Raw genomic sequence first — 26,824 nt, 5'->3', positions numbered from 1 at the left:
ATGTGAAGCCATGGTGTTGTTTTAGGTCTGCGAAGTGAATTACCTAGATTCATTATCTATGGCACAGTTGGACTTGAGCTTGACAATGAGTATGTCTGGCCAACTGTGATTCACAGGCGCCGGCCGGATGGCCGTGCGTTTCTAGGCGCTACAGTCTGGAACCGCGTGACCGCTACGGTCGCAGGTTCGAATCCTGCCTCGGGCATGGATGTGTGTGATGTCCTTAGGTTAGTTAGGTTTAAGTAGTTCTAAGTTCTAGGGGACTGATGACCACAGCAGTTAAGTCCCATAGTGCTCAGAGCCATTTGAACCATTTGATTCACAGGCTTCAAGGCCACAGGCTGTGTTAGGCACTATGGCTTGAATTCGGTTCATGGATGCTGTGGTTGTCTCATTTAAAATAGGGGACCACCATGGCAACACCACCTGTGTGAAATTCCTCCAGGCACTGGCCAATGGGTTGCAAACTGTGGTAGTTGGTGGGCACAGGAGCTCCCTAATGAAGGCCAACTCTTTTTAAAAGGATAGTTTTTCTGCGTCACATACTGGCGTATAGAGCTGGATAGTTAATTGCTTGACAATACCCTAAATGTAATAACATATCTAGTATCTAGAAGAGCTGGTGATCATTTTAATAAAGGTTACATTCACACTGACAGCTGTCAACATTTGATTAGCCATTCTGCCTCCTATTACTGATTGCAAGGCTCAATGCAGATGAAACACATTCTTGCAGTTTCATTATGCTGTGAGCAAAAAGTAACAATTAATTGTCTCTGATAGCAGTTGTTCATTGGTGACAACTTGACCTGATCTTCAAATACTTCCTGTTGTTCAAAAATAAACCCACAACTGTGAAGTTACACTTTCAGACCCTCTGAAGGCATTTACCAAAATATACTGTTGAAGTATCTTCCATCCTATCAATGTTGGGGCTGGTGATCTAGTGGTAATGTGTGTACCTGGAAATTTAACAGTCATGGGATCAAATCTCAAGTCAGACCAGAGAATATTTCTGTCTGCCTTTAACTCAGCCTTCACGCCTAAACAATGTGGACATTCATGTAGATGACAAATGGTTTGGATTCCACATTAAACCGTAGGTCCCCTTTCCCCAGTAGTGTTACTTGGGTAAATTAGGGACAAGCAGGCATTTCACAGAGGTCATGTCCAATTTAAAGATTTGTACCACACTGTTGAGCCACATGGAATTATTATTATTCTACCAATGGAAGTGCACATCATAGATATAAGTAAACCATGCAGCTAGGACGCATGCCAAACTGAACACGAACACCAACATTTGTCAATTTCCAGAAATAAAAAGACACAATTTCTTACTCATCAGTTATACTGTTGCTACAGATATTGCACAATTTGCATGCCAAACTGTTCCTAACACAATATTTTGTCTATTGGATTGTTTTGACCGCTGTATATGTCAAAACAAACTAGCAATTACTCATGTATTTCAAATGTTTTGGTAAGTTATTTTGGAGGAAGAAAATGTCCTCACTTGTATACAGAGTAAAACAAAGGAAGTCTTGTTGTTGTAATACTCATTAGCCCAATGACTGGTTTGATGCATCTCTCTGTGCTGGTCTATCCAGTATAAGTCTCTTCATTTCTGCATTACTACTGCAGCTCTATGCCAGTTGGGACCTGCACATCAACCTACATTTTATACGCCTCACCTCCCCCCCCCCCCCCCCTCTAACCCCCCATCATTACAAAAGTAACTAATCTTTGATGGATCTGGATGTGTTCTAAAAACCTATCCCTCATTTTTGATAAGCTGTGCAATAAATCTCTTTTCTCCCCAATTTCATTAAGTACATATTTCTTACTATCCAACTGCTAATATAATGAAAGCTGTAACAAAAGTATGGAAAGAGCAGACCCACTGGAACAAGTATACTACAACCACCTCACATCCTATAGAGACATACCTGCTAAAAGGAGTGGTGAACAATGAAAGCTGAGAATGGCGGTTGGGTTGTTTGGGAAAGGAGACCAGACAGCGAGGTCATCGGTCTCATCGGATTAGGGAAGGAAGTCGGCCGTGCCCTTTCAAAGGAACCTTCCTGGCATTTGCCTGGAGCGATTTAGGAAAATCACGGAAAACCAGAATCAGGATGGCCGGAAAGCTGAGAATGATAAATCCAAATAATATCAGAAAGTGGATACACACTAAACAGAAAGTATTCAATGCGTACCACCCCAAAGGAAGGCCCTGTTAATAGTGTACAGAAGTATGCAGGCCTCGGCCTTGAGCAGTGAACACTGAACTTGTTTCTCACCATATTCTTTGTATTCTGGCTGAGGTGACAGAATACGGGGAGTAAGGGGCTGAGGGAACTTAGGCATTGGCTTCAGATTGTGGGGCATGCTCAGCTACTTTTTCACGTGCATCGAACTTAACAAAAGAAGAAGAAAATAACATTGATCTTGGCCACCAAATTGCATCCTCTATTTTTGAAACATTGAACTGGAGAACTTTAGGATCAGAAAATAGTCAAGTGAAATTGGTAGAGCACTTAAAATTTACAGAATGAGATACATTACAATAATCAGAAGTGCAGTAAGAAATTAAGATGAAACAGAATTAAAATCAGAAACTTTGTTTCACTACAGAGGAACAGAACAGGCCTTACTGAAAATAAAAAATTAAAAATGATATTACAGGTATTGAAGGAGTCTCAGACAGAATGCACAAGTATGCTCACACTCTGATGAGGAAGCTGAGGACTGCTATGAAGAGTTACAGAAAGTAACAAATGACAGACAATACCACTATATGGGGCAAAAACTAGAGAACAATTCTTCAGTGTAATCTTTAGGAACAGAGGTCATATATTAGTAGAATTTAATGAGTACAACATGTTTATCCTCAACAAATTATTCCAGAAAAAAATAATTAGAAAATAGACTTGACGAGAATCAAATGTCACTAAAATTGAAATGACCATATTCTATCAAACAATAAAGAAATTGTAAAATATAAGACAGAATTCTGTCCCATAATTTTTTAGTTTCCTTGAATGAGTTTTCCTTTGAAACAATAACAAAACTGAACAAGATTTGATGGCCCTAAACAACTTTAAAATTTCAAATGATCATAGACTCATAACATGTAGAGTACCAACAAATGTGAAGTTAAAAAGAAACAGACTCATCAGGTAGGAACGCAGAAATGTACAGTATGATATTTTATTTAAAAGCAGAAATGTACATTATGAGATTTTATTTAAAAACAAGGTTTACCAGATTAATTTAAGTAATAAATGTAGCATCTTATAAAATGAATGTTATATCGACAAAGACAAAAATGTGAAATTATTCGTCTGAGGTAGTTTTGCAAACAAGAAAAGAAGTTCTAGGAACAGAGAAAGCAAAAGAAATGAAAATATCAAATGGAACAATGCAACTATATAGTTAGGGATATACTTTAACACAAATGGTAACAGGTACATGATAGGATAAACTGAATTAAACAAAAATGTTTGTAAATGTCTTGGAGTGGATGTAATAACATACAATCAAAATCTGGTAACTGAAACATGAACAACAATATTTCTGGGGGTATTTTTGGGATGGCATTGGAAATAACAGAGACTCTACTTTAATACAATGTACAATGAAAATTGTACAATCACTTCTACAGAGTTTTTTTCAGTTTTTGTATACGTGAAGACATGAATCAGAAACACATGTAGATAATACTTAAAATAATGATGTTCCACAATAATGCCAGGTGATGAGTAAAAGTCATTCAAAGCATGAAGAAAGGAGTAACACCAGTGATGTTCAGTGATGGGGTTTCAAAAGAAATTATTTAAAAAAACTGGAGGAAAAACAATGCAAAAGGAACTTATAAAATTATTTGCAGAACGTCTCCACAGAAAGGCAATTCTTCAATGGAATGCTGCAGGAACTAGCTCACTCAGCAAGGAGTATTGTTTCTTGTTTGCAGTCAAGCTCTGCTATCAGCTTTTCTTCATCAGGTTCTTGGCCCAGACACAGAAAGTCAATAATTCAAAGTTTAAAATGAAACTACTGCAAAAGCATTTTTGTATTACTGGTTCGTCATCTTGGAACATCAATTTATAAGAAGAACATGAAAGCAAATAATGAGTTCCACTTTTCTATGGAAACAATTTCAGAAACTGGGAATTTTGAATGCAAGGTAAGCTCAATGAACTAGTCTGTTGCATCTCACTGCAGAAAAATACACAGAAATAGTGAAGATTTCAGATAGTGACATTGAAACGTAATGAACTGAGGAAGGCAAGAAACTCAAAAATCATATGAAACATGATAAAAAGAGGCATTCAAAAATATTAGAAAAAACTGCAAACAGCCTCCTGGAATACATGACAGACAGCAGCAGTGCATTTTTAATGTGGAAGAACTTGTGCAATGTAGTTGAAAGAAAAAGTATCGCTAGTCAATTACTTAATCATAAATAATTAGTGCGATTGAAGATCATTATGACAAAAATGAGAATTGGTGAGTAGTCCTTAGAATTTGACTACTTGATACATGATCTTCAGTCAACAGATTTAGCAGTTAAAGAAACTGATGCTGTATATCATCTTCATAAACAATACCACAGGAATATGATAATACCGTAGCAGCAATTGAGATATTATCAATGGAAAATCTGAAGGTACGCCTCGTGGATCATCAAAGTAAGCAGGCAAAGTCTAAGAAGAAACCTGCTGTAGACTCAGGACCACACACATACATCCCCAAACGTTTCAGTCATGGGAGAACTCAACGGGAAAAGAAATTAGTGAATATTGGCAAAACTGAGAAGTACAGATCAGCTGCACAAAAATAGTTGATTTAAATGTCGCAACTGTGTTTTATTTGGACACAAAATAGCCGACTGTAATAAAAGCTGCAAATTCAGTAAATTATGACTCTCAACAGCCTTCTGTGAGTTTGGATACGTGGTGCATTTAATGAATCAGGGAGGATAGAAAAATTTTGAGCCAGAAAACTTATTTGGAAAATCTGATGAAAGGGTTTGCTACGAATGAATGCAAACCAGTTAAGACATCCAAATAACTGAATTACACAGAAACTGAGGATGGTAAGAGACGGCATGAGAAGTGCCTTACTGATAATTAATATCATGTTTGCTTTATGAAACTCAAACAACACACACTGATTTACACTACGCTGTTAATTATTTCAGCCATTATCAAAATGATCCAAAGGAATGAAAAGGGAAAGCTTTAAACTGAATACTGTGTTGCATAACAGGCACAATAGATTTTGGGATGATTTATAAAAATGGGGAAAACAATGAAACAGTAGTAGCTTATGCTGATTGGGTTGTGAGTTCAGATGGAATCTCAACATCAGTTCATGGTTATCAATTAGTTTCGTAACACTGTAAGTTGGGGAACTAAAAACAAAGTACTATAGCTCTTATCTACAGAAACAGGAAATGATAAGCTGAAAATTGTAGAATTGAAATTGGCTATATGAAAATAATTTAAAATGAAAAAATTGGGAGATTTGTGACAGTTCTTGAGAATTAATACAGATAAAAGGAAGGATGGAATAATTTTGAGCCAGAAAACTTATTTGAAAAATAATAAATTTACAATACTGCAGAGCTTCTATCGCTTGAAACTTGTGCTATAGAACATTTGTGGTTTAAGCTGTTCCATGGCCTAAAAATTTTGAAAAATAAAAAACTTGCAATTTACAAAGACAATCATTCTTGTATTGCCTGTCTTTGTTAATGGGAATATAAAAGACTAAAACACATATAGCATTTGTCAAAGGCTTGATGTTTGAAAATGAAGATAGATGTTACATACATTGTTACAGAAAATAAATTAACTGACATTTTTACAAAATCATTGCGCAAATAAAAAATTAAAACACTGACACAAGGATTGGGAAAATGTTAGGTTGTAGACTAGCATTACACAGAGATGAGAGAGTGAAAGAACGGCAATTCTATATTATGTTCCTAATTATTTGTTTGCTACATATTCATCTTTGGTCATGAATTATCTTTGACTTGTTCTGTATCTTGAGCGCATATGTATTTGTTGTTCTAAAACATGTCTAACATAATGTTCTTTCATCAGTGAATAAATTACTTAAAATTGAAGTTTATTGCTGGCAACCACACTCTGCTAACATTCTTTCTTTATTAATCTTTGGTCCAGTGTCAACAAACTCACAGATCTGGACTAACAGACTAAGAAAAATGTATTAGTAAATTCAAAAATACAAATGCCTATACTACAACTGTCATCAAACTGCTTCAAGATTGCGAAAAATTCAGAACTGTAAGAGAAGTCACGCAGATGGAGCCCACTTAATTGAACTATTCTCAGCGGTCTTACAGGAACTTTTGAAGTCTTTAAACTAAGAAAAAGAAGGAATACACATTAATGAATCGTATCTGAATAACCCCATTGTTGTCGATAACATGATTCTGCTTGCCTCTAGTGTACATAAACACCATGAAGAAATTAATAGGACAAATTTGAATATAGGCCTGTATATAAACTAGACCCCCCATGAACCATGGACCTTGCCGTTGGTGGGGAGGCTTGCGTGCCTCAGCGATACAGATGGCCGTACCGTAGGTGCAACCACAACGGAGGGGTATCTGTTGAGAGGTCAGACAAACATGTGGTTCCTGAAGAGGGGCAGCAGCCTTTTCAGTAGTTGCAAGGGCAACAGTCTGGATGATTGACTGATCTGGCCTTGTAACATTAACCAAAACGGCCTTGCTGTGCTGGTACTGCGAACGGCTGAAAGCAAGGGGAAACTACGGCCGTAATTTTTCCCGAGGACATGCAGCTCTACTGTATGATTAAATGATGATGGCGTCCTCTTGGGTAAAATATTCCGGAGGTAAAATAGTCCCCCATTCGGATCTCCGGGCGGGGACTACTCAGGAGGACGTCGTTATCAGGAGAAAGAAAACTGGCGTTCTACGGATCGGAGCTTGGAACGTCAGATCCCTTAATCGGGCAGGTAGGTTAGAAAATTTAAAAAGGGAAATGGATAGGTTAAAGTTAGATATAGTGGGAATTAGTGAAGTTCGGTGGCAGGAGGAACAAAACTTTTGGTCAGGTGATTACAGGGTTATAAATACAAAATCAAATAGGGGTAATGCAGGAGTAGGTTTAATAATGAATAAAAAAATAGGAGTGCGGGTTAGCTACTACAAACAGCATAGTGAACGCATTATTGTGGCCAAGATAGACACAAAGCCCATGCCTACTACAGTAGTACAAGTTTATATGCCAACTACCTCTGCAGATGATGAAGAAATAGATGAAATGTATGACGAGATAAAAGAAATTATTCAGGTAGTGAAGGGAGATGAAAATTTAATAGTCATGGGTGACTGGAATTCGTCAGTAGGAAAAGGGAGAGAAGGAAACATAGTAGGTGAATATGGATTGGGGGGAAGGAATGAAAGAGGAAGCCGCCTTGTAGAATTTTGCACAGAGCATAACTTAATCATAGCCAACACTTGGTTCAAGAATCATAAAAGAAGGTTGTATACCTGGAAGAATCCTGGAGATACTAAAAGGTATCAGATAGATTATATAATGGTAAGACAGAGATTTAGGAACCAGGTTTTAAATTGTAAGACATTTCCAGGGGCAGATGTGGATTCTGACCACAATCTATTGGTTATGAACTGCAGATTGAAACTGAAGAAACTGCAAAAAGGTGGGAATTTAAGGAGATGGGACCTGGATAAACTGAAAGAACCAGAGGTTGTAGAGAGTTTCAGGGAGAGCATAAGGGAACAATTGACAAGAATGGGGGAAAGAAATACAGTAGAAGAAGAATGGGTAGCTCTGAGGGATGAAGTAGTGAAGGCAGCAGAGGATCAAGTAGGTAAAAAGACGAGGGCTAATAGAAATCCTTGGGTAACAGAAGAAATATTGAATTTAATTGATGAAAGGAGAAAATATAAAAATGCAGTAAATGAAGCAGGCAAAAAGGAATACAAACGTCTCAAAAACGAGATCGACAGGAAGTGCAAAATGGCTAAGCAGGGATGGCTAGAGGACAAATGTAAGGATGTAGAGGCATATCTCACTAGGGGTAAGATAGATACTGCCTACAGGAAAATTAAAGAGACCTTTGGAGAGAAGAGAAGCACTTGTATGAATATCAAGAGCTCAGATGGCAACCCAGTTCTAAGCAAAGAAGGGAAGGCAGAAAGGTGGAAGGAGTATATAGAGGGTTTATACAAGGGCGATGTACTTGAGGACAATATTATGGAAATGGAAGAGGATGTAGATGAAGACGAAATGGGAGATAAGATACTGCGTGAAGAGTTTGACAGAGCTCTGAAAGACCTGAGTCGAAACAAGGCCCCGGGAGTAGACAACATTCCATTTGAACTACTGATGGCCTCGGGAGAGCCAGTCATGACAAAACTCTACCATCTGGTGAGCACTATGTATGAAACTGGCGAAATACCCTCTGACTTCAAGAAGAATATAATAATTCCAATCCCAAAGAAAGCAGGTGTTGACAGATGTGAAAATTACCGAACTATCAGTTTAATAAGTCACAGCTGCAAAATACTAACGCGAATTCTTTACAGACGAATGGAAAAACTGGTAGAAGCCGACCTCGGGGAAGATCAGTTTGGATTCCGTAGAAATGTTGGAACACGTGAGGCAATACTGACCTTACGACTTATCTTAGAAGAAAGATTAAGAAAAGGCAAACCTACGTTTCTAGCATTTGTAGACTTAGAGAAAGCTTTTGACAATGTTAACTGGAATACTCTCTTTCAAATTCTGAAGGTGGCAGGGGTGAAATACAGGGAGCGAAAGGCTATTTACAGTTTGTACAGAAACCAGATGGCAGTTATAAGAGTCGAGGGACATGAAAGGGAAGCAGTGGTTGGGAAAGGAGTAAGACAGGGTTGTAGCCTCTCCCCGATGTTATTCAATCTGTATATTGAGCAAGCAGTAAAGGAGACAAAAGAAAAATTCGGAGTAGGTATTAAAATTCATGGAGAAGAAATAAAAACTTTGAGGTTCGCCGATGACATTGTAATTCTGTCAGAGACAGCAAAGGACTTGGAAGAGCAGTTGAACGGAATGGACAGTGTCTTGAAAGGAGGATATAAGATGAACATCAACAAAAGCAAAACGAGGATAATGGAATGTAGTCAAATTAAGTCGGGTGATGCTGAGGGAATTAGATTAGGAAATGAGACACTTAAAGCAGTAAAGGAGTTTTGCTATTTAGGGAGTAAAATAACCGATGATGGTCGAAGTAGAGAGGATATAAAATGTAGACTGGCAATGGCAAGGAAAGCGTTTCTCAAGAAGAGGAATTTGTTAACATCGAGTATAGATTTAAGTGTCAGGAAGTCGTTTCTGAAAGTATTTGTATGGAGTGTAGCCATGTATGGAAGTGAAACATGGACGATAACTAGTTTGGACAAGAAGAGAATAGAAGCTTTCGAAATGTGGTGCTACAGAAGAATGCTGAAGATAAGGTGGGTAGATCACATAACTAATGAGGAGGTATTGAATAGGATTGGGGAGAAGAGAAGTTTGTGGCACAACTTGACTAGAAGAAGGGATCGGTTGATAGGACATGTTTTGAGGCATCAAGGGATCACAAATTTAGCATTGGAGGGCAGTGTGGAGGGTAAAAATCGTAGAGGGAGACCAAGAGATGAATACACTAAGCAGATTCAGAAGGATGTAGGTTGCAGTAGATACTGGGAGACGAAGAAGCTTGCACAGGATAGAGTAGCATGGAGAGCTGCATCAAACCAGTCTCAGGACTGAAGACCACAACAACAACAACATATAAACTAGAATAAGAATAAAAACTTGTATAATGAAAACCACAAAAAGAAAATACTACAAATTAACAATGTAATTATCGAACCATAGTAAGATTTTTTTTTTTTTAATTTAGGGCAGTTGAACACAACTACTGAAAGACTGCGAAATAAATACAAAGACATGTAGATAGGGTCTAGAATGCTTCTGGTAAAATAAACGTGGTTTTCAAAACTAAGTTTCCAATATGACTGAAAAGAGTCATGAAAACAAAGAAATAGATCACAGAATGCAATGGAGAGGAAGATGTAACTACGACTCCAATAAAAACAAAGAGGTGGTGGAAGGAACATGTAACCACGAGAAAAGTTGGTAAATGGTCCAAGGAAGTTAACTTCTCGATTCCAAGAGATAAGGAAAGTAGATATTAATATACTTCACTAATTCTCAAAACACTCCTAGAAACGAGCTGCAAACCTCATTAACCAACATCACCCCATAATGGAACAGCTTAACAATATCTTTTGCCAGGACTTTGACTGCTTATGATCTTGACCATAAAATGAGGAACACACTGCAGACGATCCTGTGAACTTGTTGCATCTCCTTGTCTTCCAACCCTCCATCCCATATCTCTTTTCTCCCCTCGAACACTCCATTAGATATAACAGGACTTCAAAAAGTAAGTTATGAATTACTATGGTAGGCCAACTAACTTTTATTGAATGCTGCACTATGCTTCAATGTGACATAGACATACAACACTATCTTCCACACTATTACAAAAAAGAAAAAAAAGAAAAGGGGGGGGGGGGGGGGGGGAGAAAAGAAAGAAATAAAAAACGTGTCACATATGGGGAAATGTACAATGTGGGAAATCACTGTTTAAGCTGTAAAAGTTACATATAAGATACCCCTTTGCATTTTCACACTTTATGTGATATATGTACATAACAGGTATCAAAAGACTTGTCAGGGACTACTTTATTATCTAATAAGAACCGCTGCTGTAACTGGAACTGATAAATGTCTGGGAAGTAGGGACATTTGACTCAATTTCCTATGTCATAGTCGATGTTTTTGAAAGCCTGAAGCTGCCATTCATTATTTAAATAATGAAATACTGCACTAGTTACATATTTTTTCATGCTTAGCATGACGTGTTTCGAGAATCTTTTCTCATTGTCAAGTGCAAATATGTACATAAGTATTTTGTGTGCTGTTTGATTATGTGTTATTCTGCGTCTCTTGCACTGTAGTTGCCTTTTTGAGGTTATCAGGTACTGTCCTTCTCAGTTATTTGGAAAACCACACGCACACAAACTATCACTCACATTATTTTTTTGTGTAACATCATGCTGAAACATGCTAAATATGGTTTGACAAAGGTGTCACGATGATCACACCAATCAAGTAACTGCATTTGTGCAGTAGAGACAGTTTGGAAATGGTTGTGATTGGTCATGAATCTTTATTCGAACGAATCTGGTTACTCGCATCAGTCAAATAATGCTTGACGACAGCGGGAGATAAGGCACAAATTGTTCCAACTTTCACACATTTACCGGACCAAATCCACTGACTAGAGTGCCCTGGTATCAAGAAAGTTAACCACGTAATATTTGTAAACACTACTGGACGGTCAACACCCTGCCAGCGTTATTTTTCTCCAGGATAATTTTTTTGTAATGCTTAAATCGCGGGAAAATTATACATATTTTGATGTAACATTGGGTGCAAATCAACATTGTGAACATAGGAAATTTGACGGGAACGACAAAAATTGTCGTAAACAGCAGGAAAATGTTAATTCCGGGAATGTAAAAGTGGGGTTATACTGTAGTTGGCACCATTGCATTATGGCTGCACACAGCATTGCATTTGGTCTATACACTAACAGAATCTCAAAGGTGAATTTGTGAGCAATTTAAATGTTTTGCCCACAAGAATTGTACTGTTCAATGTATTTCAATTTTGGAGTATTTTTCCAGTTGCTACGCTATTCCACTCCCACAATGTGATATGCTTCTTATCCATACCAAAACAGAATTGTTTCTGCAGGAAACCCAGAACATGTACTCTTTTCTGAAAACATGCCACTAATGGAACGATGGTGTAACTTACTTTCTCCTCATCCTAGTCACGCTGCAGTGCTGGTCAAAAGTGGTTGACCAGGACAATATAGCTGAACAGGTGTGTGTGTGTGTGTGTGTGTGTGTGTGTGTGTGTGTGTGTGTGTGTGTGATTTCACTGTTAGATCTGAAATTGTCCATCTTGTTTATGTGTCTATTGACAAGTCAATGCCACAACCATACAATGAGTCGTCATCACCTTTATTCCTTTCTACAGCGACCGGAAGCAGACATCACTAGAACGACTCGAGAACCTACAGAAACTAGGCGACTGAATGATGGCATCAACAGCGAGTTGCCTGAGGGTATAAAAATGAACAACAATGAAAGAAAGACAAACAAAAGATGTGGCACAGTGGAATAACAAGTCCAGCAAGCAAACCATGATTGAAAACCTAAGACGTAGTGAATCCAGAACCAAACAACAATGTGTAGTGAGATCAATACATGAGTGCAGTGAAATCACAACTGATAGAGCGGCTGTGCTGCTAGCTTTAAAGGACAGCCGGAGTGCTGATAGTCATGGTTCCGCAGCCAGTGCTGCAAATGCAGCACTCGCAGATTTTAGCAGTGCTGCCTAGCAACTGTGATCGAGGCCCACACCTTCTGGCGGGCTTTCAGACTCACCAGGTCCGTACACCAGACTTCCATCATTTCTATTTCATCAAGGACTTTCCATTAGCATATTTAATCTTCAGGTTATTTTTCATCCTTACTGTTAATTTTTGTTTTTTCCCTACAAGTATTGTGTTCTGCTATCTCTGTTCCCATTTCACGATAAAAGCAGATTTATGCTCATTATTACCAAAAGTATAAATGATATCTTGATAATATTTTCAGCACACACAAGACTGAAGCAGAGAGGAATTATGGTTTAGGAACAGTACAGTATGGAGGAAGCTAATGTAAATCATAATGCACAGCCTGTGCGTGCATACTGTGGTATTTAACTTCACTCCACCAGTAAATCTTGTGGTTCTCTTATGAAAATATAGGACAATAAGAAGCAGGTCTTGAAGAAAATTTATTTATGCAGAATGTCCACATATAGAATGATGAACAACAATAATATTCAAGAGCAGGAGGACTAAAAAAAAGGAACATTCGAAAAAGTACTGAAAGGTGATCTCGTATGTCATGAGTTTCCACACCAAATATTTCTCAACAAAGTGAATGTTGGTTACAGATTAACATCAAATTAACTGTACGGTCATTAGTGTCTAACTGAGCAAAGATCAGAGAAGAAATTGACTATAGTCCAGTTGAATGAGCCACTACACCCGTCTCCAGACAGAAAATCTCATTACAAATGAGAACCATGACATAAAGCTTGAATTAGCAACATCCAAAGCTAAAATCAAAATGGCAGTCCTACACATAATGCTGGCTCACTCTTCCAAAAAGATATGAATTGTTTAAAGGAAGTTAGAAAAATAAAATACAGTGTAACTTTTCTTCCTGTGGCGAGGAAACTGAAATCAGCAATTCACAGGAGTGACAGGACTACTAATCAGGAATCTTACTGTGTCAAAAAAATGCATATATCCACACAGCCACAGCAACACTGGGGACTCTGCAACATCCCGAATCAGAGCAGCTTCACATCCCCCTTGCAGTCCACATCAGAGATGGCAGAATTAATCTTATCTTTTGTCCAGTGATGGATCTGCTGCATTCTCACAGATTCACCTTTGATTGTGGACTAAATGATCCAACACGTCAGTAGTGGCCAAAATGTTCTGCAGAAATAAAAATGATATAAAATGATATAGAAAACACAGTGGATTATGTATGAAAGTGATTTTTATGAGTTATTTGCACCACATGTATCAAACAATATTATTGAAGTAAGAATAAAATTCTTTGGTGTTCACATTATCAGATTTAATTGATATTTTGGCTTCTGTTGCAAGAGTTGTTCTCAAGGTCTCAGCTGACTTTTTGACAACAGTCCTTGTGACAGAATGCCAAACATTGATTCAATTTTATAATATGATGTGATGCAAAACCAAGAAACATTTTATTCAAACCAAACAAAATTGCCTACAATACTTTCCTGGCCCAGTTTTGCATAATGAAAAGTAATTCAAGTTTGACTTAATAGTCAATGTGAACCGATACACACAAATAAGACTGTTGGTATCATAAACTTGATGCAAACAGCAAATTTTGCAATGTTTTCTGGAAGTTACCCAACAAAAAGTATGACCAAGGTTTTTGTCAACAACAAATGAAGGAAAATTAGGAAAGGAGCTGATACTGAAGAACTGCTGCAGTGAGAGAATTAGTCACAATCTTTCACACATAAGTTGTCTCCATTCCAAATTACATGTCTCTCATACTGCAGTCTTATGTAAGTTTGCCCTATGAATAGAAATGGTCAGCGAAAGGTTCAGTGCTATTAGTCGCAGCAGGCATCACACTTTTCAAGAAAATGAGTTACCACACTACAAATCAGTTACTTGGAAAAGAAACTGAAAAACAAAGATATGAAGATGTTCTTGCTATACAAGAACATTAGCTGTAGGAGTGATATATGATTTTTACCAGTACTGTCTACTTCAAGATGAAGATGCATCCTCTAGTCAGCAAAATGCAAATAGTTGTAATAAAATAACTGTCAAGAAAGAAAAACAAAATACCTGGGGTCATTTTATTTTTAACAATGATACTTCAGACACAATACCAAAAATGGTTAGCACAAATTTTGCAGCACATGAACACCAGAAATCATTTTTTTAACTGCTGAAAAGTGATGAATGTGCTGGAACAAACAACACATCTCACCAATGTTTCATCTCAATGGACATTATTAAATAGTCCTGTTTGCTTGTACAAATTACTGAACTGAACTGCAAGTGTCCAACAGGGACACAGCAGATTCATGAAACCCTAGGGTATCATCCAATCATCTATCCTTCTAAATGTTTCTCTAAGAATCAACACATATTCCAAAAGCAATAATCATATGAAACCCAGCCCATTCTTTCCATTCACAAGGCAACAGTGCCATGTTAATTCTTTGTCTTTTTCACTTCTTTAAAGCTGAAAGGTTCTGCACTTCACCTAGTACAGAAAAAAGTATGTAATTGTCATGAAGACATCTTACAAACATGATTTGGTATGTTGGTCACATAATGACACCTGAAGGCACATCAGGTTTGCCACATGGGGTGTGCTAGAACCATTATTACATACAATGTATGTACATACCAGGTAGTTAATGTTAGAACGACTCAGGAGCAATATGAGGAAAACACAGTAGTATGCAGGAACCAATATTCAGGTTTAATTCAGTACTGTTACAATAACTGGGAAGTCATTCTACTGGCTACCAGTAAGAAACTTACTTTTACTAAGGTACAGGTGTCATTAACCCAAAGGTTAGTCTGAACAGATTAGTGCTTCACTAGGCATGGTTCTATTGGGAGTGGTATGCCATTGCCTTCCTCCAACCGCCTAACTGATCTACAGTTTAATGTGGACTCCAAACTACAGTGTAACTTGATATTTTTCACATATACAAGTCATTGCCATTGAAAGAGGCAATAAATGACAGGAAAAAAATTCATAGGCCTGACAGAGGACTGGGCCCTTGTCATTCCTAATTGTAGTCTGACACCCACTTAGGCCGTCAGCACACTGACTTTTACTGTGAGACTGGAACTTAGCACTCTAATCTTACAACCAACATTCACTAAGAAACCATACCATGAACCACTTACAATTATAAGCAAAGTGTTTTGAATCCTACAGCTACATTATTGTCATGAATTTTACATCTTTTATCTTCAAATTATAAATGAGTCATACATTTTCAGTACCCATGGTAACATATATTGCTTTCCATTATATATATATATATATAGTTATAAATTATGTTGATAGCAATGAATGTTAAACTTCCAGCTTATATTACAAGGTCTGTTAGTGGCAGTCTCACACGATCTAGAGATTTTCTGACTAGCTTCAACTACAACTACACCTAAATCTATTGTTGCTACACTATTTTACACTGTCCCCACTGGTATGCACATGCCTCAGCAATCCTCGAGTTTACACATATCTGTGTGAGGGGATATTGTGATTTTTATTTATTTATTTCACATTTTCTTTTAATTATATTTTATTCATGCCTATCATTCTCTATAATGGAGGAAACATTTTTTGTTGGTCTTCTACTTTGCTCTTCAGATCTGTTGTTGTTATTTTGATATTCAAAGTGTCCACTTAATTTGAAAGTTGAACATCTGTTTTCAGATATCCAATGTTTAATCATATTAACTGTAGTTCATAAGTCTGATCATTTACAGCTATTTGCGGATCACAATCTTAACTGTCTGCATTCCCTGTCCACCTGAAAATGGGGACAACTAAGAGCAACATGATAGTGGAACCATCCTCTCCCCATTCACAGATTGGTGTGTTCCTACATCCTATTCGAAGCAGATGTTTGGGGTTTGGACAGTGACCTGCTAACAGGTGCACCATATCTCAAGTGGGATAATGTGCATACTGGGGCTATTCCTAATGCTTGGGAATATGCTGTACTGGTGGATATGCTTGCCTTGCAGTGTTTCTAGTACACCAGTCGGACTTGCATTCGTCTAACTTCCAGGCTCGTAAGTGTCTTTTATTAGAAATATGAGCACCTGTGATTCCACACATTCAGTCATATTGTTCAGACACCAATCAATATGCTACCGTGTAGCATTTCATGATACCTATCAAACATATGCTGAGAATCCCCACCAGTAAAGCCTCAACAGTTGTAGTGAAATAGACATGGGTGAGCCTCAGGAGTATGCTTCACTATATTCATCACAGTATCCTCCTTTAGCTCCCCAGTTGAATAATAATAATAATGAAGCTATTTTCCCATTTTAATTAAGGTACACTATGTGATCAAAAAGTATCTGGACACCCCCAAAAACATACATTTTTCATATTAGGTGCATTGTGCTGCCATCTACTGCAAGGAACTCCATATCAGTGACCTCAGTAGTCATTAGACATTGTGAGAGAGCAGAATGGGGTGCTCCGCGGAACTCATGGACTTCGAACGTGGTCAGGTGATTGGGTGTCACATGTGTCAAATGTCTGCATGTGAGATTTCCACACTCCTAAACATCCCTAGGTCCACTGTTTCCGATGTGATAGTGAAGTGAAGTGGAAACGTGAAGGGACACATACAGCACAAAAGTGTACAGGCCGACCTGGTCTGTTGATTGACAGAGTACTATGACAGTGAGGCGGGAGGTGAGAAAACTTGCATTTCATTGTTGAGCAGCTGCTCATAAGCCACACGTCATGCCGGTAAATACCAAACGATGCCTTGCTTGGTGTAAGGAGCGTAAACATTGGACAATTGGACAATGTAAAAACATTGTGTGGAGTGATGAATCATGGTACACAATGTGGCGATCCGATAGCAGGGTGTGGATATGGCTACTGCCCGATGAAAGTCATCTGTCAGGTTGTGTAGTGGCAACAGTGAAATTCGGAGGTGGTGGTGTTACGGTGTGGTCATGTTTTTCATGGAGGGGGCTAGCACCCCTTGTTGTTCTGTGGCCCTACCACAGCACAGGCATACATTAATGTTTTAAGCAGCTTCTTGCTTCCCACTGTTGAAGAGCAATTCTGGGATGGCGACTGCATCTTTCAACATAACTGAGTACCTGTTCAAAATGCACGGAATGTGTTGGAGTGGTTACACGACAATAACATCCCTGTAATGGACTGGCCTGCACAGAGTCCTGACCTGAATCCTATAGAACACCTTCGGGATGTTTTGGAATGCCTACTTCATGCCAGGCCTCACCAACCGACATTGATACCTCTCCTCAGTGCAGCACTCCGTGAAGAATGGGCTGCTATTCCTTAAGAAACTTTCCAGCACCTGATTAAACATATGCCTGCGAGAGTGGAAGCTGTCATCAAGGCTAAGGGTGGGCCAACACCATATTGAACTCCATCATTACTGATGGAGGGCGCCACGAACTAGTAAGTCATTTTTAGTCAGGTGTCAATGTTGCTGCAAGAGACATCTCCATTACTTACAACACTTGATTTTACAGATTCCACCCACTTAAAGGTGTTGGTGAAGAACACAACCAGCCACAGATAGTTTTAAAAAGTTTTATTTTAATGCCATTACTAGCTGTGAGCTGTCGTGCCCATCTTGAGATGGCTGACATTTTCCATTTTCAATTACAGTACTCTATTCACCAGCACCGTCCTGTCTGGTCCTGCACTCCACAACAATACTTAAGTATTTGCCGCCTCTTTATATGTTGTGTGGATAACAAAAACATGTCAATGTGCCTGTATTAGACAAGATGTCAAGTATATACAATTACGTCCATTCTAATTGTCAGTGTTCCTTCCTGATCTGGTCCTCATGCCCTTTCAGGACGGTGCATTAAGTGTTGAGGTATAAAAAACACCACATACTAAACACACCGATTTTTAAAAGTATTTCTGGTTTGTTGCGTTCTTCACTAACAATCCTTAATGGCCACTAAGTTCAAGATCCAGAATAGATCAAATAACACTTAAAGGCGTGTCTAAGTTAGTACCTCATTTTATAAGTGAAATAAAGCAGATTGGAAAATTTAATCAGTCTCCAAGTGCCCGGAAACACTAGAGCTCTGAACCGTGACCGTTCTTTGGACTAACGCTGAAATAAATCACTTTTGATAACAAGGTGTATGAGTCAGTGAAAGAACATACTGTCTATGTAACACATTATATGTGACAGCCATCAACATAATCATCAACTAAAGTATGTCATGTGAACAATCATTCACAAACAGTAGCAAAGTGTGGTATTTTTTGTAGGGTAGAGTGAGAATTACGAATTTCAAAAAAGAAAACAAATCTTGTGAAACAGAAACACTGCAAAAGTAACTTAGTTACATATTGCTACTAAAATTGAAACTACTACAGAAATTGTTATAAATAAGGGCATAAAAATAGCAAACAGCTACACATTCATAGAAATGTAACACACAATAATGCACTGTTACACTTCTTACAAAATTATTTCATCTTCCTGTCCTTTTTCTGAGAGTAAACATCAATGACATGAGATATGAAATCCTGCCGATTGGTTACAGATTTCACAGTTCCCTTCTCTATAATCAAAATAGCCAAGGTTGACAGTCTCTTGTTTGTTATTGTGTTGCAAAGGTGGCCTTTAACATGTTTTAATGTACTCATACTTCTTTTGTAATACACAGTGGTTCCTGGAATCACAAGAACTAAGGACAGTAATTTCACACATTCAGAGAACATGTTTTTTTAATCCATTGTTTATAAGCAATTTAAGGAGGTCCTGAGGCTCTAGAAGTTTATCCCCACTGCTGTAAATAAACAGGGACTGATAACCTCAGATGTTAAGTCCCATAGTGCTCAGAACCATTTTGTAAATAAACATAAGTTCTCTTTTCAATTTTTCATTGTCAATAAAGGATATACTGGATTTTAAGTAGTTTTTCAACTTCTCATATAGGGAAGTTGTTTGACCTACTATAACCTGAGCACTTTTTCTCATTTACGAGTTCTGTAAAACCTGTTTCATGGAAGTCCTAGAATTTAGTTTTGATGTTTACTGCCACTGTGTCAATCATTTCGAATACTAGCCTTCTCAATTTCTGAATACTTACTTCTGTTTCATTAAAATCAATTTCAGATACTCCTGCTGCATTTATAAGGCTCTTAGCTTCCACTGCGAATTTCAGAATAATTTCCTCACATCTTAGTCTTTCAACAGTCTTAATGCAGTTTTCAATTTCAAGCTTACAGTGTCTTACGTCCACAGTTTTATTTTACACGATGTTAGACAAGATATTGGTATGCTGGGAAATCAAGCTGTAAAACTGCAGTAGAAAAAGAAAAAAATGGTCATCTAGTATACTATTTAGTCCACTTGTTTGATGTAAAGAACCTTCATCCCACCCTTCATTGTTTATCACATCATTAAACGCTGCTCTCCGGTCTATATAGTGAAGAATAATGGTTTGTGCACTGTGTAAATGAAAATTCCACCTTATTTCACAATGACCTGGTAGTTTAAATCCCCTTTCCCTCATATGTTCACTTCCTTTACCAGAACACGTAAAGATGCATGAAATCCTGATAGATTAGCCACAAAAATTTTTAACTGCCTAATTTTTTTACAGGCACAGAGGAGGACTATGTACAATTGATGTGCATAGCAGTGGATAAAGAGAGCATGAGGATGCAGTTATTTCTCAGTAGAATGGACTCCATAATTTTTCTGTTTCATTGCACTGCAGCTGTCTTAATGTTCGCAATACTAATTTGTTTTTATCAATATTCCAACTACTAATCACTTGCAACAAAACAGTGGCTATGCCTTGTGCACTCCAATCTTTAGATATTCACATAACTCTATGAATCTCTCTTGTATTTCTCCTGATTCATTATTTGCAAAACAAAAAATTACACCCATCTGACTTCTAGTTGAGACATCTGTTGTTTTATCGGCTTGTACTGATATAAGAGGACTATTTTTAACTTCACTTGAAATTTGTTCTTTGACAACATCTGTAATACAAGCTATTAATTCATTCTGTGTGTCAAAGATTGCACCTTTAAATACTCCATCGGAAGCTAAATGATCTTTCATGTATGGTTCTTCCTCCGCCCCATGCTAAAAAGCAGATTGTCAAAATAAGTCTCTTCATTATACTTCTGTTTCGATCAACTTTCTCAGTGTGTTTCGAAGCCTCCAAGCAAACTGCTTCTGAAAAAACATGATCAATTCTCACTGCACCCATCTGCTTGTATTTAACAGCTGGTGTGATATGTGAAATGGAACGGTCATGCTTTCTTGCTTTCGAAAGGAAATTTTGAAGACTCTCTTCCCCCACTCCCCACCTATTCCACTCAAAATGGTCATTACCCATTCTAAATAGTACATAGTAAAAGCAAAAAAAGTTTGTTCATTACAATGCTGCCACAGAACCATGGTTTTGAACTGTACCATTGTGTTTGGAAATGTCTTACAAATTTTTCATAAGATTTTTTTAGTACACAGACAAGGTGTCGAGTTTCTTTCTTTCACCAGGAGTTTATCTTCTAAAGAAAGACGAGAGAAGAATGCAAGGTTTTCAGTTAAAAAAATTCAGTAAGTGTTGTGATAAAATACACGTGTCCATGGGAGTTTGAAGTAGTCAGAAATACCATGCTGTACAACATAATGATTTCAATATTAAACAACTTACAGTTTTCCTTTTGACAATGCAATGTCACGTCAGACTGTTTATAGCTCCTCACATGTGACAGGGCACACCAAAATATACTTCACTAATCAGTTAATCACTACTACTGGTTACTACATTTTAACAACATAAGGTTTCACCATAAGCACATTTAGTAAGGTTTATATGAAAAATCTACAGACACACTACAGAGTTACCAATGTTTGAAATAAGTAAGGCTAATAAATTTGAATCTGAATAACAATGAAAATAGGTAAGCTATTTCCTGTCGTCTTACAACATCCGTTGATGCATTCACATTTATTTTATGTCACACTAATTTTGTATAAATTATGAATGTCTTCTTGTTCTTTGTGTTTTAAATAAATGGTTAAATCAATAGTTAATAGTTTCTCATTCTGCACGGCTTGCTGCTAGCATGCAAGACAATGCGAAGTAGCGTTATCTGTTAGGGAACTGCTGAAAGACTTGTCCTTACACTTTGGCCTGTGTTCACCTGCTGATGAGAAGTAGAAACAAATCAACCACCAGCTTTTAAAAACCGTATCCACACTGTAGAAGCTCCAGTCTGCCACATGAAAGAAACGAGCTTACTGCACATGCTCGTAACAAGCACAGAATTCCGAGCTGCTATAGGTTGCAAAGCTAGAGGAATGGTGCAGCATACTGGCAGGTGCATATATGAAGTTCAAACATAAAATATTTGAAAACATTTATGTAGGCTCAGCCTTAGAGCTTTAATGGATGCTTCGCTACTGTACACGAATGGTGATTTGTATGGGAAATGATTTGATATTTTACACATCCTGTGACCCTTTTGGTTACACAAAAAAGGTAAACACAAGAGAAAGAAAATGAAAAGATGACTGAAGGATGGATAAATTATTCAGCAACCAGATGAAAATCACAGAATGCAAAGCCACAAGATGAGAAGGGAGGGGGTGGACCCTGTGGAAGCATTTCAGTATCATACTACACTAAATCCTCTCATAGTGAAACCAGAGCAGATAATGTCTACAAACAGTCTCTCACAATGGCTCCTGTAGCTGTAATACACAAAGAGGATATTCAAACTAATATAACTGTTGTGCTCTTACCTTTATGTAGGAGCAGAGGCCATCACCTTTAAGTTCACCAGAAACAGGATCAGTATACAGCTTCACTTTCATCTTGCCAGTGTCAACATCACGCATCACCAATCCACATTTCTGCATTACATCTACAAATTCTTGTTCTGTGATGTCTAATGGAAGATTGCTCACATACACTTTGGTATTGTGCTGCTCATCTAGTTCAAACCAAGCTGTAAAAAAAAGTAAATTGTTTATGTCTTCCAAAATTTTCTTTTATCAACATATACAACAGAATGCAAAAAGACCTATCTTGTTAAGGGTAAATGGTAACAATTACTCACACAAAATGAGCACATTATCATGGTGCCTTACACCCAAAACAGTAGCTATATATGCATTTACAATGTCTGGCTAATGTAATGCAAAGTTAGAGACACTGCTGTTGAATCCTAAAGCTGATTTCAAACGTAAAAGATGCTTACCAGAAATGAAATTGCACAACAGAATCATTTTTCCATTTAGGTTGTACATATTTAGTTCTTTTCTTCATTCTACAACTAGTTTTACTTAATGGTGTGTTTCTGGGTGTTGCGCCAAACATTAAATGGAAACAACAACTTGGTTGAACACCCAGGAGCACACAATTAGTCAATTGTTTCAAAGCTGAGAAATAATACTTCTATCTTTCTATGCAATTATCAAGTATTTTGGATAGAACAAGGTGTGATACACATGAAAACTGCAGCACATTCACTTGATGTGCTTCTGTTTGTTTCAGTTAAAAAAACATTTGATAACAGTTTCAAAAGCTGAAGCTAGTTGTTAAATGAAGAAAAGGTCTAAATAGATCGAGCCTAAATGGAAAAAATGCTGCATTCATTTTAAAAATTTACAGCTGTGGTGCCCACTATGAAGAAGATGATTGCAACTGTTCTAGTGACACATGACAGCAATACACTTTTCTATTTATGTCCTCTGGCAAAGAATTTGAGCTTGAAAGCTGAACTACTGCTATCTGTTGCTCGACACCTGACTGGCTGTTTTTGTCGTATCATTACTTGCAGAACACAGCAATGAACGTACAGCTTACAAACACACAGAACATGTGCTTATACAAAATGTGAAACATAAGATATAAGAAAAAAATAAAACTCTGTCCTTTTATAAGTCCATTCATTTTAATTAGTGTATCTTAGTAACTTACAGACATTGTGTACAACATATGAAACTGACTGGTGCTTTCAACTACTGTTGGTATCATACACACTGTTTTCTTTAACACATGTGTGCACTATATTACATTAGTTACATATGATCAAATTTAGAATGTCTCCTGCTTACTTTTAATATATCGGAAGATGTTCTGTAACTGAACAAAACCAGTCATCATTATGGACAGGAAAATTTCACGAAAATGATAACGTGAAAAATAATGCAAAATTGGAAATTTTTAACAAAATATTGCAGAATTGCTGGTTTTTAAGAAATATCATGAAATCGGCAATTTTTAAAAAACCCGAGAAATTTGTCATTTTTTTCATTTAAAAACTGCTATAAATCTGAGAATGGCAGTATGCGAGTTTTCATAACTACTAATTACTGAATGTTGAAATTGCATTTTGACGTCTTATTTTCTCAAGTCCGAGGTCCATGTATAATCTTAAAATGAATGATCTATTCCCACATAACTATGAAGCAATGTCAAAACTAACATCAAAAGTCGCAAAAAAACTGCACTGGAATTGGAAAAAATAACAGCAAAAAAGTAAAAATACACTGAAACTAGAGAAAGAGTGATATGAGAAAAAAATAATGAATCTGAGAAAAAAATATCCACCAAATTTTGTTAAAAAGACTCGAATTTGGCAAGAAAAGGTAGCACCAATTTTGGCAAAAAAGGTAACAGAATTTCCCAAAAAAAGGAGCACAGAAGTTGGAAAAAAATAACACTCAATACGAAAGAGAGAGAGAGAGAGAGAGAGAGAGAGAGAGAACGAATCCAGCAAAATAGCAGCAAATTTTGTAAAAGTAGCAGCGAATTTAGCAAAAAATTGCACCAAATTTGTCAAAAAAAAGGTAGAAACACACAAAATTTGCAAAAAAATCCCCAAATTTGGCAAAAATAAAACCTAATTTGTCATAAAATAACTCGTTTGGCAAGAAGCTCCAAAATCGGCAAAAAAATTAGAATTTGGTAAAAAATAGCTCCAAATTTGACAAAAATAAAACCAAAAAGAGACAAATACGAAATTGACAAAAACAACAAAAATGTTCCAAATTTGGCAAAAAAACATCGAAATTGGCACAAAAATCAGAAATTGGTAAAGAACACTGAAAATGCCAAGAAAATGCTGAAATTGACAAAAAACGAATTTGACAGAAATATACTGTGAATTTGGCAAAAATTGTAACTTAAAAAAAAAAAAAAAAAAAAAAAAAAAAAAAAAAAAAAAAAAAGGAGGTAACACAGAATCTGGCTTAGAACAAAAATAAAATGTTTTTAATTACTCTTTTGCCGCCACCACCACTCTGTATTTTTAATACCACGTAATAGTTCAATTTCCTAAACTTCCCCAGCCCTTTTCCTTCATCCCTCTTCCCTCCCCTCCTTCTGCCACAAGAAGTAGTCACTGGCTCTGAAAGCTCGCTGTTTTCCATATCTTTCATACGAGTTTACTGTCGCCACTGCTGCTGATGCATTTTTATCTATCCTGTAATAACACACAATCTAATCCTAGCATGACTTTATAAACAATATATTCTGCGGTAACCAGTTTTAATAAGCTATCAGCAGAAATAAATAAACAGCATTTAATCAGAGACTCTCAGCAATTTAAAAAAGAGCATTAAAATTTTACTCTACACCCTGATACATACTTTGTCAACCACTGCGAAGTGCATGGCAGAGGCCACGTAGCATAGTACCGCATGTTAGGGTTTGTTCCTGTTCTATTCATGTATGGGGAGCAGGAACGATGACTGCTTGTCCATGTGTGGTGTAATTACTGTAGTCTATTTTTTTCTCCACATTTCCCAAATGGATATCAAAAATTATGAAAAAAATAGGTTGCTACTCACCATAAAGAGGACATGATGAGCTGCAGACACGTACAACAAAAAGTCTGTTGCACACAGAAGCAGACACACCTCATGCACACATGACTGCTAACAATGGCCTCTCTTGCCAGAGATGCACCCTGGACACAGCAGCTGGAGATAGTGGTTATTTGTGCTTGAGGTGTGCCTGCTTCTATATGTAACAGTCTTTTTGTTGTGCTTGTCTGTAATTCAATGTGTTATCTTTATGGTGAGTAGCAATATATCCTGTTCATAATTTTTGATATTCCAACCTGTACTTTCCATCATTCCCTAAGGCAGTGATTCGTATGAGCCTGAAGAACATATCTAGATTTTTCACTTAATGATGGTTCTTGAAATTTTGTTAGTAGGCTTTCATCTACCAATTTGCATCGGTCATCAAGCATCTGCCATTCCCCCCCCCCCCCCCCCTTATTTTTTAAATATAATTGCAACACTCTCTCATCAGTCAAACAAACCTGTGTCCATTTCTGGTGCTCTCCTTTGAACATGTTCAATATCCTCTGTTAGTCCTATTTGGAATAGGCCCAACACACTTGAACAATATTCTAAGATAAGACACGTAAGTGATCTGTATGTAGTTTCCCTTGTAGATGGAATCCATTTTTCCAGTATCCTGCCAAAGAACCAAAATACGCTCCCATCCTTACTTATATCTCAGTCTATGTGATCATTCCATTTCATATCCCTACAAATTGTTACACCCAGGTACAAAAAGTCATACTGGCAGCTTAAAGAGTAAGACCATTCAATGCATACAGGTTGCTGTTTTTATATCATGTAGATAGATCTTTGACAACAATCAGGGTCACGATGTTAGCATTAAGCAAACAGTAATAAATAAACAGCATTTAATCAGTACAAATAAGGAAACAGCAGCAGATTTTCTCAAAATATTAAAAACATACTAATATACAGTGTGTTAAGCTCATTGGTGCCACTTTTTAAATACAAATGTGTTCAGCAGAATAGGGCTGTGGGCGTACTTTCAACATTTGCATATAAAAATACACCAACAAATAATTGTGAAGAAGCTGTGTTAAGTTTAATCTGGCATGATAACAATGGAAAATTCTGGATGGAATAATACGTAAAATAAAGGAAAGGCAACCACTCGCCTGCAGCTGACTGATGTGTGGCATACAAAATCATACAAGTGAAAACAGTATTTACACCAGCTCCTGAGCTCTTGCTCTTTCTCTAGTAGAAATACACACATTCGCATACACATACACCAAACAGCCTCACACACACACATCCACAGCAAAGCTGACTGTTGATTATCGATGGCAGTCGCGTGGGCCAATAGTGATGGAGATGCAGTAGGGAAGGATGCACCAAGCGAAGAGCAGGTAGGGGGATAGTTTGAGGCAGGTCTTTCACCAGATCACTCAGCAGCTGCACAAGAAGACAAAAGGCGGAGGTTCAAGTCAGGGATTACGACAGTGCAGGATATG

At 37.3% G+C, this 26,824-nt stretch overlaps 1 protein-coding gene across 1 annotated transcript in view; it reads right to left on the bottom strand.

Moving 5' to 3' along the window:
• The window catches only part of LOC126100212 (HIV Tat-specific factor 1 homolog), a 564,133-nt gene that overhangs the window by 520,614 nt on the left and 16,695 nt on the right, over positions 1 to 26,824 (bottom strand). The window contains exon 4 of the mRNA XM_049910774.1: positions 22,293 to 22,498. Within this exon, the coding sequence (XP_049766731.1) occupies positions 22,293 to 22,498 (206 nt within the window). The remainder of the gene's footprint in view (positions 1 to 22,292; positions 22,499 to 26,824) is intronic.

Source organism: Schistocerca cancellata, chromosome 9, assembly GCF_023864275.1.
Source record: "Schistocerca cancellata isolate TAMUIC-IGC-003103 chromosome 9, iqSchCanc2.1, whole genome shotgun sequence".
Classification (NCBI taxonomy): Eukaryota; Metazoa; Arthropoda; class Insecta; order Orthoptera; family Acrididae; genus Schistocerca; species Schistocerca cancellata.
The sequence above is the reverse complement of the archived record's forward strand: the minus strand, read 5'-3'. Positions and strand labels throughout refer to the sequence as shown.